Consider the following 18087-nt stretch of genomic DNA (forward strand, 5'->3'; position numbering starts at 1 on the left):
CAGTAGACGTAGAAGTGAGCCGGGGCTCACCGAAAGCTGGTCCACCTCCTCCACCGCCAGCAGGCATGCCTCCTGTACACTGGCAGTCGCGGACCCTTGGGCACCTCCAGCAACAGTGTGGCAGGTTCCTCCTGCGCTCTCCATGAGCTGACCTCCGGCTCTTGCTGAGCAGGTGGTTGAGCTGGTGGCGAGCCCAGGAGATGCTCCGCGGCCCTCCTCCAGGGAGCAGGAACGGGCACAGATCCCTGCCGGGCATAAGCTGCTACCACTTGATGAGTAGGGATGGGTGCGGCGGCCGGCTATGTCCTGGCTTGTCGCATCCTGGGGCCTGACATGGTCGTCAGAACAGCCTGGACCTCCTCCACGCCAACGCTGTCGGGGAATGCCGGTGAGAGTGAGAGTGCCAGATTCTTCATTACCTGTAGATGCTGCTGGGTCCAGTCTTACAGCTCTCTGTGCTGGCCATTTTGGCCACCATTCAGGCCAACTCCTCCCCTTGGGCGGCCAGTTTGGGGGTCTGCCGTGCCCCCCATCCTGGGTTTTCGGCACCAACTGTGATAAAACAAGGCAGACCCAAAGATATTTTCAAGCTTTTCAACATGCTTTATTGAGGCACATGGTTGCTAATTACACACATGAATGGCTGCAGCATCCCAGCTGCCAGGCGACACATCCACAACACAACTACTCAGACTGTGCAAGGCGTGATAGCAGATGCCACGCAGGTGCATCCATCTCACCTGCAGCAGCATTGCAGACCATGCCCCACCACACCATATACACATTTTTTCAGATATCTGCAGATCAGACATTTTCTCAGACATTCTCAGACACTAATTTTCCAATAGCAGCAGCTGCAATGTCAGGGATATGCACCTTAATGTACAGGGTGGGCCATTTATACGGATACACCGTAATAACATGGAATGGTTGGTGATATTAAAGTCCTGTTTGTGGCACATTAGTATATGTGAGGGGCAAACTCCTCAAGATGGGTGGGACCATGGTGGCCATTTAGAAGTCGGCCATCTTGGATACAACTTTTGTTTTTTCAATAGGAAGAGGGCCATGTGACACATCAAACTTATTGGTATTGGTATTTTTTTTTTCCGCCTGTCCCGTTTGGCTCTATTGCCATCAGAATTACTGTCTAAAGGCAAAGAAAGATGCCCAACGGATTTACTTTACCAAATGGACCATTGCAGCCTTGCCGTATTGGTCTATTTGATTCACCTTTGCTTTATTGTTTATTTTAATTTTCACTTGCTAAACACGGGACAGACTTGACTGGGGAAAAGAAAAGGGAGAAAGAAAGAGGGAAAGAAAAACAGCGGGGAAGAGGAACGGTGATAAAGGGGCAAAAAACAAAAACCAACAAAACAAACAGACAAAAATACATATATCAATCACCTGGATCACCTGTTGAGAAGAAAAAAGAGAAAACAAGCAAAAAAAAGAGAGCAATATAATAAACAACATCATCGCGATGATCTATGGGAATGTAACAGTAAATACTAAATATTAACATTATTGTGCAGCACGTAAGATCGACAGTGCACAGTGTGCTTTGAGGTAGGAGCCAAGAGGGTGTAGTTTGTGTCTGTGAGCACCCGTGTGTACACCTGTGAGCATGAGCGCGCTTGTATTTAAAAGGTTCCTTCATGTAATGATCTGCTAGAGGGTGTGGGGGAACCATAGCCCCGTCCTCCAGGGCATGAAGCAGGTATGGAGGAGATCCAGGCTCCAGACATCCAGAGCCCCTCAGAGCACAAGAGACCAAGGAAGACAAACGGAGGGGCAACCGTGCCACTATCCCAGAAAGAGCTGAGGAGAGTCCCAGATGAGGGGTCACTCAGCAGCCGTGGAGCAGCTGTGCCAGAGTGACCAAGCCCGAGGCCAAGGGCAACCCCACCCCCCGAAGGGGCCCGAGCGAGCCCCAGGCTCCAGGCCCCGACAAGCAGCCACCAGGAGTGAGACGGTGCGTACCTGGACGCCCATCCCCCGGACACAGAGAACCACCAGTGCACCAATGTGTGGGGGCATCTGCCACTGGCACGTGGAGTGGTGGGGGGAGATAGGTCTCCATACCTTCGAGGGCCTGAGATGTCCCCAGAGAGGTGACGTCTGATACCCGAACTGACATATAGACACAAACATACAGGCACACACAGATACAAACATCCATTCCCACCCTCATACTCTCATATGCAATTACTCAGCACTCACCCAACGTGGAGAAAGATATAAATAGACACTGTACACACAATCACACTCCCAAAGCGTACTCTAAGCCCCAGATCTAGGTACCCTTGTCCCTGGAGGGGGAAACTGCACCCAGACCCTGGTAGTGTTACCCTCTTCCCTGGGGTGGAGAGACAACAGACCGCCCCAACTCCGCAGCAGCAGGGAGGCCCCACATTCCAGACCCCAATTGGATGGCCGACTCCTCCTCCCAGCTCCCCGCCCCAACAGGCAACAGAGAACGGGGGGGTGTGAAGACTCCAAACCTCCCTCCGTCCGCTCATAAGTAGTGTTGATGCATGTGTGTTCCAGGAGGGCATGGAGCTACCTGCCAGAGAGCAGCAGGTAAGCGCATAGCCCCTCCTGATAGCCCTCAATGTATACGTGTATTTAAAATTGAGAGGTGGGCAACGACGCCAGGGGTGAGGTTGTACACCCTGATGGTCATCCGGATGCTGTTGTAGCGTGCCCACCCCCAAGGTTTCGGAAATGTCCTAATCTAGAAAAATACTGGAGAGACACATTTCAAACTTTGGCACTAATTCTTGGATAGCATGTGGGTCCTAATCCATTAGCTACACTTTTTGGCACCACTGGAGAGACTGATGCACAGTTGATCTTGTCACAGTGTCACACACCGTCTTTCACTTCCCTTGTGGCTAGGCATGCAACCCTGCTAAGATGGAGTAGCTCAATGGCTGAGGGACCTTATGTGTTATTTAGGCCTCGAAATGATCCATTATTCAATTAGTAATACCAGCAGGAAATTTTACAAGGTGTTGGGGCAATTTTTCCCCACTTCTTGCACTACTCAGTAAATTCTCTGTTTTTGTTGCTGTTGTTGTTTTGTTCTGCTTTTTGTTGTGTTTTGTTGTTTTGTTGTGGGTTTTTTTAAACTGGCTCAAGGGACAGGGCTATTGTGTGGGATGGGTAGGGGGTAAAGTGATAAAAGCAATTAAAAGATATGAGAATGTGTTATTAAGCTGTAATTTATTACATCAGCTTAAGCAATAATTGTGAAACCTACTGTATAACAGTTGTGTGTATCTCTTTTTCTTTGTTGTTTCAATCTAATAAATATATATTTAAGAAAAAAAAATGTATTTAGAGCACACTAATAAATTGTCCCACACTGATAAATTACTGCAAAATTGTTAAATTAGGAAAAAATGATATTTTTAAAATAATGCCACTGCATTACCATTTTTAGGTCCATTATTTCAAATAACACTGAAATAATAAAGTAAAATAATTGAAATCATTGTCTCTTCTCTCCTTTCTCACAGCTGAGCCTCTAGTAAAGGAGGTTAAGAAAACCCGCATCAAAAGAGAAGACTTTCACATCTTGAAAGTGATTGGCCGGGGCACATTCAGCGAGGTGAGCGAGAATTGTACCTACTACTTTATATGAGTATAATTTTTAGGTATTGACTTAAATTCTACATTTAAGAATATGAATTATTTAGCTGCCTTTTTATGTGGAATGGGGTTTTACTGAAAGGAACTGGACCTGTCTGCAATGATACTACTTACACTCCACATAGTTTCTTCTTAATCATTTCTACTAGATCTTTTAATATCAACATGTCAAGGCCACCAAAATGGGTAGAACTCTGTCACGGCGGGGTATGCCAGTGAGTTTGTGAAAAGGACCCAAAAGCAGACACTAGAGAGGTGAACTGAAGTTGAAACCAAGAGTGAGCTATTTATTATGGCTGGTGGACATGAACATAAAACACGAGCAAAGGCAAAACAGGAGCGACAACTAAACTGAAACCTAAAATGGGAAAACCATAAAACTACTGTATTTTCAGACTATAAGGCAAAAAAACCTCACTCAACTCATTCTTCTTGCTTCCTCCACTTCCGTACCATTGATTCATTAATGTTGAATTCTCTGCAGTGGCTCTATTCCCATGTTGTTGCAGTATATTAATGACTAACCTCGTATTGTGGATGGATTATCTCAGTTGTTCTCCTGACTGAACTTTAGTCCGTTTATAGCATCCTGCTATGCAATTGCATTAGTCCCTAACCATCAGGAACCCTCACGGTAACTTTTATCGTATGGAAAAAAGTTAGTGTTCATCCTCCATCTTCACTGTGTATGTTATACTAACATAGCTGTGTAGCTAGTGATCACATAGCACATCATTTCATTATATACCAGCTAGCCCAACTTAAGTAACCCTACAAAAGTCACTGCTGTTTAGGGTTTTTTTTGTCTTCATTTATGTTGGAAGTGTTAGCAGAGCTGTGCGTTTTAATTATTCAGAAATCTCTCAGTCAGAACATGCTATATCATGTTTAGGTGGAAACTAGCAAGCTAACTTCCTGCTAACTTCTATCTCCGTTAAATTTAATACATTCTGTTTTCGTGGATGCCTGGATGAGATGAAAGAATTTAGATAGTTTTAACTGTCAGTGATGCCCGCAGTGTTCGGGACCTGAAGGGACAGAGTTTAGGACCCAGATTACTCTGCGAGGTTCCTAACTACCGTAGCCGTAATGCTCTGACAATCCATCAAGCGGTGCAGCTTCATAGCTTACCAAAGTCATACTAAAACATTTTTGACAGATTTTTGAGTGCCGTGTACCACATAAAATCGGTTCAAGGTCAGTAAACACAACCAGAATTCATGCATAAGGTGCACCGGATTATAAGGCGCACTGTTGGTTTTTGAGAAAATTAAAGGATTTTAAGTTTGCCTCATAGTGTAGAAAATATAGTATGAAAACTGTAACATGGCTGAGGTAACTATGAAAACTATAAATCAGCTATGACAACTGTGATAACTATGATGACTATGGTGACTATGACTACTAAGGTTACTATGACAAGACATGGAAGGAAAAGAACTGACCTGACACTGAACAAAGGAAGACAGAGGACTTATTACAGACAAGAGGTGATCAGGGAAAATGGAAACACAAGACTTTCAGAATAAAACAGGAAACATGAAGAGACGTAAAGATAAGATAAGATAAGATAAGATAAGATAAGATAACCTTTATTAGTCCCACACGTGGGAAATTTCTTTTGTCACAGCAGGAAGTGGACAGTGCAAAAGTTATGACGCAAAAATTAGAATACAATAAGAATAAATACAGTACACAGCTGTACAGAATAGAATAAAATAATATACTATATACAGTAGAATAAAATAGAATAAAAATATACAATAAGATAAAAATAGAATACGAATGCTATATACAACTGAGTAAAAATACAACGATGCCAGAAAAGATTATTGCACTTAGTGTTATTGCACATGTGTGGATGTGTGTGTTTGTTCAGTTAAAGTCTTTGTTGTGGAGTCTGACAGCAGTGGGGAGGAAAGACCTGCGAAATCTCTCCGTCCCACACCGTGGGTGCCGCAGTCTCCCACTGAAGGAGCTGCTCAGTGCTGTCACAGTCTGCTGCATGGGGTGGGAGACGTTGTCCAACAGGGATGACAGCTTAGCCGCCGTTCTCCTGTCACTCACCACCTCCACTGGGTCCAGAGGGCATCCTAGAACAGAGCTGGCCCTTCGGATCACCCTGTTCAGTCTCTTCCTGTCCCCAGCAGAGATGCTGCCGCCCCAGCAGACCACACCATAAAAGATAGCAGAAGCCACCACAGAGTCATAGAAGGTCTTCAGGAGTGGGCCCTCCACCCCAAACGACCTGAGTCTCCGCAGCAGGTACAACCTGCTCTGCCCTTTCCTGTAGAGGGCGTCTGAGTTATGAGTCCAGTCCAGTCTGTTGTTCAGATGAACACCAAGGTACCTGTAGCTGTCCACAGCCTCAATGTCCATACCTTGGATGTTCAGTGGTTGCAGTGGAGAATGCTTGTGCCTGTGGAAGTCTACCACCAGCTCCTTGGTTTTACTGGCGTTGATCTGGAGGTAGTTCAGCTGGCACCAGTCCACATATTAACACCGGCTAGACAATATGAAACGCACAGACAAAAAATACATGAGACTAACACAGAAAACCTAGGAGAAATATAAATTAAACTCAAGGCAAACAAATAATAATCCTAGAACTTAGCATCCTTTCAATATAACATACGAAGTCATAAATACAAAAATAAACACAAAATGCTGGATCATAGACCCAGCAAAAGTTTAACAAGTTTATTTATACAATAAAGTTCACAAGGGAAAGGCTTTCTGTCAGTGAAGTCTAATGTCCAAACAAAACAGGGAATTCTACCTCTCCTTAACTTCATAGAAGTCTTCACAGAAGACCTCTCTCTCTGATCTCCAGGGTTTTCTGCACAGAACAAACAAGTTAAGTAACTTACAGGCTGAAGGCAGACCACAACAACAAACAAGAGAACCAGATTCACTAACTATTTCAATGATCCAGTGTAGACTGAAAGCAACCTAAATAGTAGCAGGAAAAGACATCCATCCATTTTCTTCCACTTATCCGGGGCCGGGTTGCGGGGGCAGCAGCACAAGCAGAGAAGCCCAGACCTCCCTCTCCCCAGCCACCTCTTCCAGCTTGTCTGGGAGAACACCATGGCACTCCCAGGCCAGCCGAGAGATATAATCTCTCCAGCGTGTCCTGAGTCTGCCCCAGGGCCTCCTCCCGGTGCGACATGCCCCAAAAATCTCACCCAGGAGGCGCCCAGGAGGCATCCTTATTAGATGCCCGAACCACCTCAACTGGCTCCTTTCAATGTGGAGGAGCAGTGGCTCTAGTCTGAGCCCCTCCCGAATGGCCGAACTTCTCACCCTATCCTATCTCTAAGGGAGAGGCCAGTCACCCTTCAAAGGAAGCCCATTTTCGCCGCTTATATTCGGAATCTCATTCTTTCGGTCACTACCCACAGCTCGTGACCATAGGTGAGGGTAGGGGCATAGATCGACGGGTAAATTGAGAGCTTCGCTTTTACACTCAGCTCTCTCTTCACCTCAACAGACCGGTACAGCGTCTGCATCCGCTGTACCGGATCTGTCTGTCAATCTCCCGCTCCCTGCTTCCTTCTCGTGAACAAGACCCCGAGATACTTAAACACCTCCACTTGCGGGACAATAAACTCGTCCCTGACCCGGAGTGGGCACTCCACCCTTTTCCGGCTGAGGACCATGGCCTCAGATTTGGAGGTGCTGATTCTCATTCCCACCGCTTCACACTCAGCTGCGAACCATTCCTTTTTTTTTTTTTTTTTTTTTGGAAGTGACATCAGAAACAGCAGCATGTGACATCACGTGACATCCTTTTTTTTTTTTTTTTTCTTTCTTTTTAATAGGACAGGGGGAAAGAATGAAGGAAAGAGGGGGAGAGGAAGAAAGAAAACCAAAGGGGAGAAGAGACTGTGAGAAGGGGGGGAAGAGAGAAAAAAAAAAAAAACTCCTGGGTCACCTGTATGGAGGGAAAGAAAAACAAAAAAAACAGGGGAGACAGCAAACAACAAAGAGCAACATAATAATAAAAAAAAAAAGCACCATCACAATAAACTAGCTAGTCATAGATATCAATAGTTACTAAATAATAAACGATATTGTGCAGCACGCAAGATAGACAGCGCACAGTGTGCTTTGAGGCAGCAGCCAAGAAAGCTGTAGTCCGCATCTGTGAATACCCATGTGTACACCTGTGTGCATACCTGTGTGGATCAGCATGCTTGCATTCCAAAGGTTCCTTCATGTAATGATCTGCTAGAGAGTGTGGGGAGCCACAGCCCTGTCCTCTATGGTATATCAAGCAGGTATGGAGGAGATCAAAACTCCAGACATCCAGAGGCCCCCAGAACACAAGAGACCAAGGAAGACCCACAGAGGGGCAGCCGCGCCACTGTCCCAGTAAGAGCTAAGGAGAGTCCCAGATGAGGGCTCATTCAGCAGCCGCGGAGCAGAAGCCAGGGGGAGTTGCAGTGACGCGCCCGTGAGCTCCGCCGGCAGCCAGCTGTGCCTGAGTGACCGAGCCCCAGGCCGAGAGGCCGGGGGCACCCCACCTCCAAAGTGGCCCGAGCGAGCCCCAATAAGCGGCCGCCAAGGAGTGAGCCGGTGTGTACCCGGACGCCCACCCCCAGATACAAAGAACCACCAACGCACCGATACCTGAGGGAGTCCGTCACCGGCAGGGGAAGTGGAGCTGCGAACCATTCCAAGGCGAGCTGGAGGCCATCAACCAATGAAGCCAACAGAACCACATCATCTGCAAAAAGTAGAGATGAGATCCTGAGACCACCCAAGTGAAAGCCTTCCGCCACTTGGCTACGCCTAGAAATTCTGTCCATAAAAATTATGAACAGAATCGGTGACAAAAGGCAGCTCTGGCGGAGCCCATCACCCATCAGGAACGAGTCCTACTTATTGCCGGCTATGCGGACCAAGCTCTTGCAACGGTTGTATAAGGACTGAATGGCCCGCAGCAATTGGACACATTTGCTGTTAGCTATTAGCACCAGCTGTCAGCATCAGCTGCTAGCCGCTGCGCTGTCTTCGGATAGCCGGTTTCTGGACTGTATTTGTTGCTCCTAATCTGTGGAACAATCTTTCCCAGCACATTAGAGGGGCCCCTTCACTGTCCACTTTTAAAACACGTCTTAAAACCCATTTTATCTCCTTGGCTTATGACACAGTCTGACCCTGATTTTATTATTTTAATCTAATGTGCTGATTTTATTGTTTTAAATGTAATTCTCATCAACATTTTTATACTATTTTATTATTGTTTTTGCTATTTGTGCTAATATTATTATTTTAAATGTCATTTTAATAATCATCTTATTTTTTATTTTTTAAATATTTTTTATTCATTTTATATTATTATTATTATTATTATTATTTATTTTATTTATTTTTCTTATTTTTTAACATGTTCAATGTATCATTTCTGGCATGTCAAGTGTACAGCACTTTGTGTTCAGCTGGGGGCTGATCTGAAAGTGCTATATAAATACTACAGGGAGTGCAGAATTATTAGGCAAATGAGTATTTTGTCCACACCATGCTCTGCATGCATGTTGTCTTACTCCAAGCTGTATAGGCTCGAAAGCCTACTACCAATTAAGCATATTAGGTGATGTGCATCTCTGTAATGAGAAGGGGTGTGGTCTAATGACATCAACACCGTATATCAGGTGTGCATAATTATTAGGCAACGTCCTTTCCTTTGGCAAAATGGGTCAAAAGAAGGACTTGACAGGCTCAGAAAAGTCAAAAATAGTGAGATATCTTGCAGAGGGATGCAGCAGTCTCAAAATTGCAAAGCTTCTGAAGCGTGATCATCGAACAATCAAGCATTTCATTCAAAATAGTCAACAGGGTCGCAAGAAGCGTGTGGAAAAACCAAGGCACAAAATAACTGCCCATGAACTGAGAAAAGTCAAGCGTGCAGCTGCCAAGATGCCACTTGCCACCAGTTTGGCCATATTTCAGAGCTGCAACATCACTGGAGTGCCCAAAAGCACAAGGTGTGCAATACTCAGAGACATGGCCAAGGTAAGAAAGGCTGAAAGACGACCACCACTGAACAAGACACACAAGCTGAAACGTCAAGACTGGGCCAAGAAATATCTCAAGACTGGTTTTTCTAAGGTTTTATGGACTGATGAAATGAGAGTGAGTCTTGATGGGCCAGATGGATGGGCCCGTGGCTGGATTGGTAAAGGGCAGAGAGCTCCAGTCCGACTCAGACGCCAGCAAGGTGGAGGAGGAGTACTGGTTTGGGCTGGTATCATCAAAGATGAGCTTGTGGGGCCTTTTCGGGTTGAGGATGGAGTCAAGCTCAACTCCCAGTCCTACTGCCAGTTTCTGGAAGACACCTTCTTCAAGCAGTGGTACAGGAAGAAGTCTGCATCCTTCAAGAAAAACATGATTTTCATGCAGGACAATGCTCCATCACACGCGTCCAAGTACTCCACAGCGTGGCTGGCAAGAAAGGGTATAAAAGAAGAAAAACTAATGACATGGCCTCCTTGTTCACCTGATCTGAACCCCATTGAGAACCTGTGGTCTATCATCAAATGTGAGATTTACAAGGAGGGAAAACAGTACACCTCTCTGAACAGTGTCTGGGAGGCTGTGGTTGCTGCTGCACGCAATGTTGATGGTGAACAGATCAAAACACTGACAGAATCCATGGATGGCAGGCTTTTGAGTGTCCTTGCAAAGAAAGGTGGCTATATTGGTCGCTGATTTGTTTTTGTTATGTTTTTGAATGTCAGAAATGTATATTTGTGAATGTGGAGATGTTATATTGGTGTCACTGGTAAAAATGAATAATTGAAATGGGTATACAGTGGGGCAAAAAAGTATTTAGTCAGCCACCGATTGTGCAAGTTCCCCCACTTAAAATGATGACAGAGGTCAGTAATTTGCACCAGAGGTACACGTCAACTGTGAGAGACAGAATGTGAAAAAAAAAATCCATGAATTCACATGGTAGGATTTGTAAAGAATTTATTCGTAAATCAGGGTGGCAAATAAGTATTTGGTCAATAACAAAAATGCAACTCAATACTTTGTAACATAACCTTTGTTGGCAATAACAGAGGTCAAACGTTTACTATAGGTCTTTACCAGGTTTGCACACACAGTGGCTGGTATTTTGGCCCATTCCTCCATGCAGATCTTCTCGAGAGCAATGATGCTTTGGGGCTGTCGCCGAGCAACACGGACTTTCAACTCCCGCCACAGATTTTCTATGGGGTTGAGGTCTGGAGACTGGCTAGGCCACTCCAGGACTTTCAAATGCTTCTTACGGAGCCACTCCTTTGTTGCCCGGGCGGTGTGTTTTGGATCATTGTCATGTAGGAAGACCCAGCCTCGTTTCATCTTCAAAGTTCCCACTGATGGAAGGAGGTTTTGGCTCAAAATCTCACGATACATGGCCCCATTCATTCTGTCCTTAACACGGATCAGTCGTCCTGTCCCCTTGGCAGAAAAACAGCCCCATAGCATGATGTTTCCACCCCCATGCTTCACAGTAGGTATGGTGTTCTTGGGATGCAACTCAGTATTCTTCTTCCTCCAAACACGACGAGTTGAGTTTATACCAAAAAGTTCTACTTTGGTTTCATCTGACCACATGACATTCTCCCAATCCTCTGCTGTATCATCCATGTGCTCTCTGGCAAACTTCAGACGGGCCTGGACATGCACTGGCTTCAGCAGCGGAACACGTCTGGCACTGCGGGATTTGATTCCCTGCCGTTGTAGTGTGTTACTGATGGTGACCTTTGTTACTTTGGTCCCAGCTCTCTGCAGGTCATTCACCAGGTCCCCCCGTGTGGTTCTGGGATCTTTGCTCACCGTTCTCATGATCATTTTGACCCCACGGGATGAGATCTTGCGTGGAGCCCCAGATCGTGGGAGATTATCAGTGGTCTTGTATGTCTTCCATTTTCTGATGATTGCTCCCACAGTTGATTTCTTCACACCAAGCTGCTTGCCTATTGTAGATTCACTCTTCCCAGTCTGGTGCAGGTCTACAATACTTTTCCTGGTGTCCTTCGAAAGCTCTTTGGTCTTGGCCATGGCGGAGTTTGGAGTCTGACTGTTTGAGGCTGTGGACAGGTGTCTTTTATACAGATGATGAGTTCAAACAGGTGCCATTCATACAGGTAACGAGTGGGGGACAGAAAAGCTTCTTACAGAAGACGTTACAGGTCTGTGAGAGCCAGAGATTTTCCATGTTTGAGGTGACCAAATACTTATTTTCCACCCTGATTTACGAATAAATTCTTTACAAATCCTACCATGTGAATTCATGGATTTTTTTTTCACATTCTGTCTCTCACAGTTGACGTGTACCTCTGGTGCAAATTACTGACCTCTGTCATCATTTTAAGTGGGGGAACTTGCACAATCGGTGGCTGACTAAATACTTTTTTGCCCCACTGTATATTTGTTTTTTGTTAAGTTGCCTAATAATTATGCACAGTAATAGTCACCTGCACACACAGATATCCCCCTAAAATAGCTAAAACTAAAAACAAACTAAAAACTACTTCCAAAAACATTCAGCTTTGATATTAATGAGTTTTGTGGGTTCATTGAGAACATGGTTGTTGTTCAATAATAAAATTATTCCTCAAAAATACAACTTGCCTAATAATTCTGCACTCGCTGTATATACTATATGAATTGCTTGCTTGCTTGCTTGCTTACATCATGACTACTGCTAAGGTGCTGCTCTTCCGGACTCTTCTCACTGGGTTTGTTCTGCAGTCCATACTCCGGCCCGTCTCCTCCACGCTGAGATACTCGACATCAGACCAACTCATTCTGCGCTTCCAGCACCTCTCGACCTTTCCGCCGGCTACACCCTGGCATCCCCTTGGTCCCGCGTCGAAAGTATGTCCACTGCGGATCCAGACGGAATTACAGGATTGACAGCAGGAACCCGATACCATCCTTGTGGTCATCTCACCGCCGCTCCGCTAGGAAGCCTGGTGGACAGACTGCTGACCGTAGTGTGCTTGCTAGCCCTGCCCGGTCAGCTTACAAAGCTAGCGGCGACTATCCCGTTTCCATCGGATTGCTTAATGTCCGATCCCTCTCCAGCAAGGGACCTCTTGTCTATGATCTTCTTAATGATCATAACCTTGTCGTCTGGCGCTGGGCGCTCATGTATGTACCGCCTCACTCCTGGTGGCCGATTGGCAGAGCCGGGCGCCTGTGGCCCGGCTGGGATCCTTCCGGGGGGTGGGATGCCCTTAGGCCTCTGGGCCTGAAGCTCGGTCCTCTCTAGCACAGCTGGCTGCCGGCAGAGCCCGCGGGCACGCCACTGCAACCCCCTCTGGCCTCTGCTCCGTAGCTGCTGGGTGACCTCTCGTTTGGGGCTCTACTCAGCTCTTCCCAGGAGGGTGGCACGGTTCCCCCCCTTTTGGTGGTCCTCCTCGGGTCCTTGTACTCTGGGGCCTCTCGATATCTGGGGCCTGGATCTCCTCCATACCTGCTTCATGCCCTGGGGGACGGGGCTATGGCTCCCCACACTCCCTAGCAGATCGTTACATGGAGAAACCTTTTTACAAGCATGCTGATCCACACAGGTGTGCACACAGGTGTACACACGGGTGTTTACAGACGCGGACTACAGCTTTCTTGGCTGCTGCCTCAAAGCACATTGTGCGCTGTCTATCTTGCGTGCTGCACAATATCGTTTAATATTTAGTATCTACTGTTATCTACTGCTAGCTAGTTTATTGTGATGGTGCTGTTTTTTATTATGTTGCTCTTTTTTTTTTGTTTGCTTTCTCTTCTGTTTTTTTTTCTCCATACAGGTGATCCAGGTGTTTTGTTTGTTTTTCTTTCTTTCTTCCCCCCTTTCTCACCGTCTCTTTTCCCTTTGGTTTTCTTTCTCTCCCTCTCTTTCTTTCATTCTTTCTCCCTGTCCTATCCCACAGTCATGTCTGTCCCGTTTGTAGCAACCGAAAATAAAATAAATTCATAATTATAATAAAGGTCAATCAAATGGACCAATATGGCAAGGCCATGATGATCCACTTGGTGAAATAAATCCGCTTGGCATCTTTCTTGGCCTTAAGACAACAATTCTGATGGCTAAAGATCCAAACGGGACACAAAAAAAAAAAAAAAAGAATTGTGCTGTATTGGACATGCCTTTTTCAGACCATAAATTAGTTTTATTCACTGTTAGTCTCCCACTATACAAAAATAAACAAAACCGCTCAATTACTTTTAGAAATATTAGGGGCATTGATCTATCAGATCTTTCCCATGGCATTAATAATTTACCTATCACTGATGCCTCAGCTTCCATAGATGACCTGGTATCTCACTATAACAATGAACTTATCAACCTCTTATAATAATAATAATAATAAATTTTATTTATGAGCGCCTTTCAAGTCACCCAAGGACACTTTACAATAGGATAAAACAATTAGTAAAACAATGGCAGAATAAGAACAATAAAATAAAGCACAAGATAAAATGAACAAACAGTGGATTCACAGTGAATATGCAGATTTGAACAGATGAGTTTTGAGTTGGGATTTAAACTGGGGGAGAGAACCAATATTTCTTATTTCAGGGGGCAGAGAATTCCACAGCCTGGGAGCAGAGCAGCTGAAAGCTCTGCTTCCCATGGTGGTGAGGCGGAAGGAAGGTACAGTAAGCTGGACAGAAGAAGAAGAACGAAGTGAACGGGCAGAACAAGTGGTGGTTAACAGGTCAGAAAGGTAAGAAGGAGCGAGGTTATGAAGGGCCTTGAAGGTGAGCAGAAGAAGTTTGAAAATTATCCGGAATTTCACAGGGAGCCAGTGAAGTTCCTGAAGAACAGGGGTAATGTGCTGGTAGGAGGGGGTTCTGGTGATAATGCGAGCAGCAGAGTTCTGAACCAGTTGAAGCTTATGGAGGGATTTTTGGGGGAGACCATGCAGAAGAGAATTGCAGTAGTCAATACGGGAGGTAACAAGACTGTGGACAAGAATGGACGTAGACTGGGTGGAAAGAGAAGGAAGCAATCTGTTAATGTTGCGTAGATGGAAGTAGGCAGAACGGGTGAGGTTATTGATGTGTGATTTATAAGAAAGATACATTGGCTCCCCAAAAAACTCTAACTGTTTCTTTCTCTCACTCTGCGCCATGGTATTTACCTGAACTTCGCCAACTTAAAGCTACTGGACGCCTCCTGGAACGTCTCTCCAGGAAAACAGGACTTACTATTCACAAGGACATGTATCTCAGTCATGTACAACATTATAAAGAAGCTATCCATCCAAATCTGCCTACTACACCTCTGTTATTGAATCCGCTGAAGGAAACACTCGCACTTTGTTTTCTACATTGCACAATGTTGTTAAACCCCCAGATACCTTTGCCATACATACACACTCTGCCGCAGTTTACAATAAATTTATGGACTTTTTTTTACACCAAGATTGAGAATCTTTATCAACAATTGCCCTCATCCTGGGATATGGTCAATTGTTCTATATGCATTTTTTGTCCTTCTCAGCTGTCATCCTATCTATCCAATTTTGAACTTCCCACAATAACTCAGCTATCTTCCATAATTACTAACTTAAAGTCATCATCGTGTAAACTTGATCCACTGCCGACAAATCTTGTTCAACTCTCATTCTCGTCTCTTGCCCCACTGATTGATAATATCATACACTCTTCTCTTATATCTGGTTCTGTTCCTTCTTCTCTTAAAACTGCTATAATAACCCCAATACTGAAAAATAATGGTTCAGATCCCTCCAATCTAAATAATTTCAGGCCAATTTCAAATCTCCCTTTCTTAGCAAAAATTTCTGGAAAAGATAGTGGCTGCACAGGTTCATCGTCATCTCACTGGAAATAACCTGTACGAAAAGTTTCAGTCCGGCTTCCGTTCATGTCACAGTACAGAAACAGCTCTAGTAAAAATCATCAATGATCTTCTGCTTGCAGCTGACTCTGGACTTATCTCCATCCTCATCACCTTTATTTATAAAGCATTTTAGAACAACCACAGCCGACACAAAGTGCTGTACATTGGAACTGTAAAATAAAATTACATGAGATATAAATAAAAAACAAATAAAAGAAGAGTGAAATCATTAATTAAATAACTACTTCAATTAAAAGAGAAACTAAGTCTCACTGAGGTTAAAAGCCAAGGAATAAAAGTGGGTTTTAAGACATGATTTAAAAGTGGACAGTGAAGGGGCCTCTCTAACGTGCAAGGGCAAATTATTCCATAATTTAGGAGCCACGATAGAGAAGGCCCTGTCCCCTCTGAGCTTCCTCCTGGATCTCGGTACCTCCAGGAGCTGGTCAGCTGACCTGAGAGACCGACAGGGTGTGTGGGGATGAAGAAGCTCAGAGAGGTAAGGCGGGGCAAGACTGTGAAGGCATTTAAAAACAAACATAAGAATTTTAAAATGAACTCTAAAAGACACAGGCAGCCAGTGCAGAGAGGCTAGCACAGGGGTTATATGCTCTCTTTTTCGAGTTCCTGTTAGGAGTCGTGCAGCCGCATTTTGAACCAGCTGCAGACGTGAGAGCAATGACTGACATAAAAATAGAAATAAAATAGAAATAAAAGCATGGATCACTGTTTCAAGGTGCTGCCTTGAAAGAAAAGATTTTACTCTTGCCAGTCGCCTTAAATGATAAAAACTGGACTTCACCACTGCTCTGATTTGGTTGTCCAATTTAAAATCACTGTCCAACTTAAAACCAAGGTCAGTAACAACAGGTTCAAAATAGACTTCCAAGGATCCTAAATCAACAGAGGACTCACAGGGACCACTAGGTCCAAACACCAACACTTCTGTTTTCTTTTCGTTAAAATTTAAAAAGTTTAGAGCCAACCATGTCATCTAGACATGTCAAGAGAGGTTTTATGGAGATGCCATTCTTCTGCTTTAGTGGTAAATAAATTTGGCAGTCATCCGCATAACAATGAAATGCCTCCTAAGGATGGAACCCAGAGGCAATAGATACAATAAAAAGAGCAGTGGCCCTAAAATTGAGCCCTGTGGGTTGCCACATGACGGAGGAGCAAAAGATGATTCGGAACCGAGAAGGCTGACAGAGAAAGTTCTATCTGACAAATAAGACCTAAACCAATTACGTGCAGTGCCACCAATACCCGCTACATCATTTAATTGAGAAATTAGAATATTGTGGTCTACTGTGTCAGAGGCAGCAGTTAGGCCAAGCAAGACAAGAACAGCATGGTTACCAGAATCACATGGCAGAAGGATGTCATTAAAAACCCTTAATAATGCAGATCCTGTGCTATGAAGGGTTTTAAAACCTGATTGAAAAACGTCAAAGATGCCATTATCATCTAGAAAATCTTTCAGTTGACTAAGAACAATTTTCTCTAAAACCTTGGAGAGTAAAGGCAGCTTGGAAATAGGCCTATAGTTCGCTAAAACTGTGTGATCAAGGCCAGGTTTCTTAAGCAATGGCTGCACTACTGCATGTTTGAAATTTGCAGGAACCATACCAGAAGACAGACTGCTGTTAATAATGTCAAGGACATACTGTTGTATACTAGGAAAAATTTCTTTAAAGAATTGTGGAGGGACAGGATCCCGAGGGGAACCTGTGGGCTTAATATGGCGAACCACATCCTCTAAAGTGGAGAGGGTCACAAGCTCAAACTGAGTACAAACAGCAGCGTAAGGGTCAGAGACAGAGGGGTCAGAGTCAGGAGCTGTGATAAGAGCCCTGGTGGTGACAACCTTTTCAATAAAAAAGTTCAGAAAATTACTTCCAAACAGACATTCAATGGAGTATTAAGAACAGTGTCAATGGTCCTAAATAACACATGTGGGTTATGACAGTTGGAAGAAATAATATTTGCAAAATATTCCCTTTTTGCCTCTTTAACAGTGTTCTGGTAGCGATGCCAGCAGTCTTTTAGAATTTGAAATGATACATGCAGTTTATCCTTTTTCCATCTCCGTTCTGCTTGACGACATTCCCTCTTAACAGCACAAGTTAAAGCTGACCATAGGCACCAAACAGGCATCAACAGGATCCAGAAAACACAGAGACACAAACAGTCTTGGAAATAATCCATGCACTGGTCGGGAAACAGCAGAATAATTCTTTAGAGAAACCTTTAGCTTCACCAGGCGACTGCTTCGTTTACCCCGGCAGTGGTGACAACCCAGAGGCAGTACAGGTACAGGTAACCCGGGGTTTCCGATGCAAATGGGGGCAAGGGTTGCTGCCCACCAGCTCCAAACGACACAATATTTTGGACCACAGGTTTGAGGTCCAATAGTGTCTGCCGATCATACCTCAGCAGAGACTTTGTTTCGTGGATGACACAAATTAAAAATAATATAAACAGGAACAAACTTGGCAGTGACAGACGAGCAGCCACACACACCGGCGCCATCTTGCCATCCTCATTCTCCTTGAGCTTAC

At 44.6% G+C, this 18087-nt stretch overlaps 1 protein-coding gene across 1 annotated transcript in view; it reads left to right on the plus strand.

Annotated features, from left to right (window-relative positions):
* The first annotated feature begins 282 nt into the window (after window positions 1–282).
* LOC113030893 (myotonin-protein kinase-like) overlaps window positions 283–18087 on the plus strand; it is a 46222-nt gene continuing 28417 nt past the window's right edge. Inside the window, exons 1-2 of the mRNA XM_026182685.1 lie at window positions 283–388; window positions 3528–3619. Coding sequence (XP_026038470.1) covers window positions 283–388; window positions 3528–3619 — 198 coding nt within the window. The remainder of the gene's footprint in view (window positions 389–3527; window positions 3620–18087) is intronic.

The sequence above is a fragment of the Astatotilapia calliptera genome, chromosome 10 (assembly GCF_900246225.1).
Source record: "Astatotilapia calliptera chromosome 10, fAstCal1.2, whole genome shotgun sequence".
Lineage (NCBI taxonomy): Eukaryota > Metazoa > Chordata > Actinopteri > Cichliformes > Cichlidae > Astatotilapia > Astatotilapia calliptera.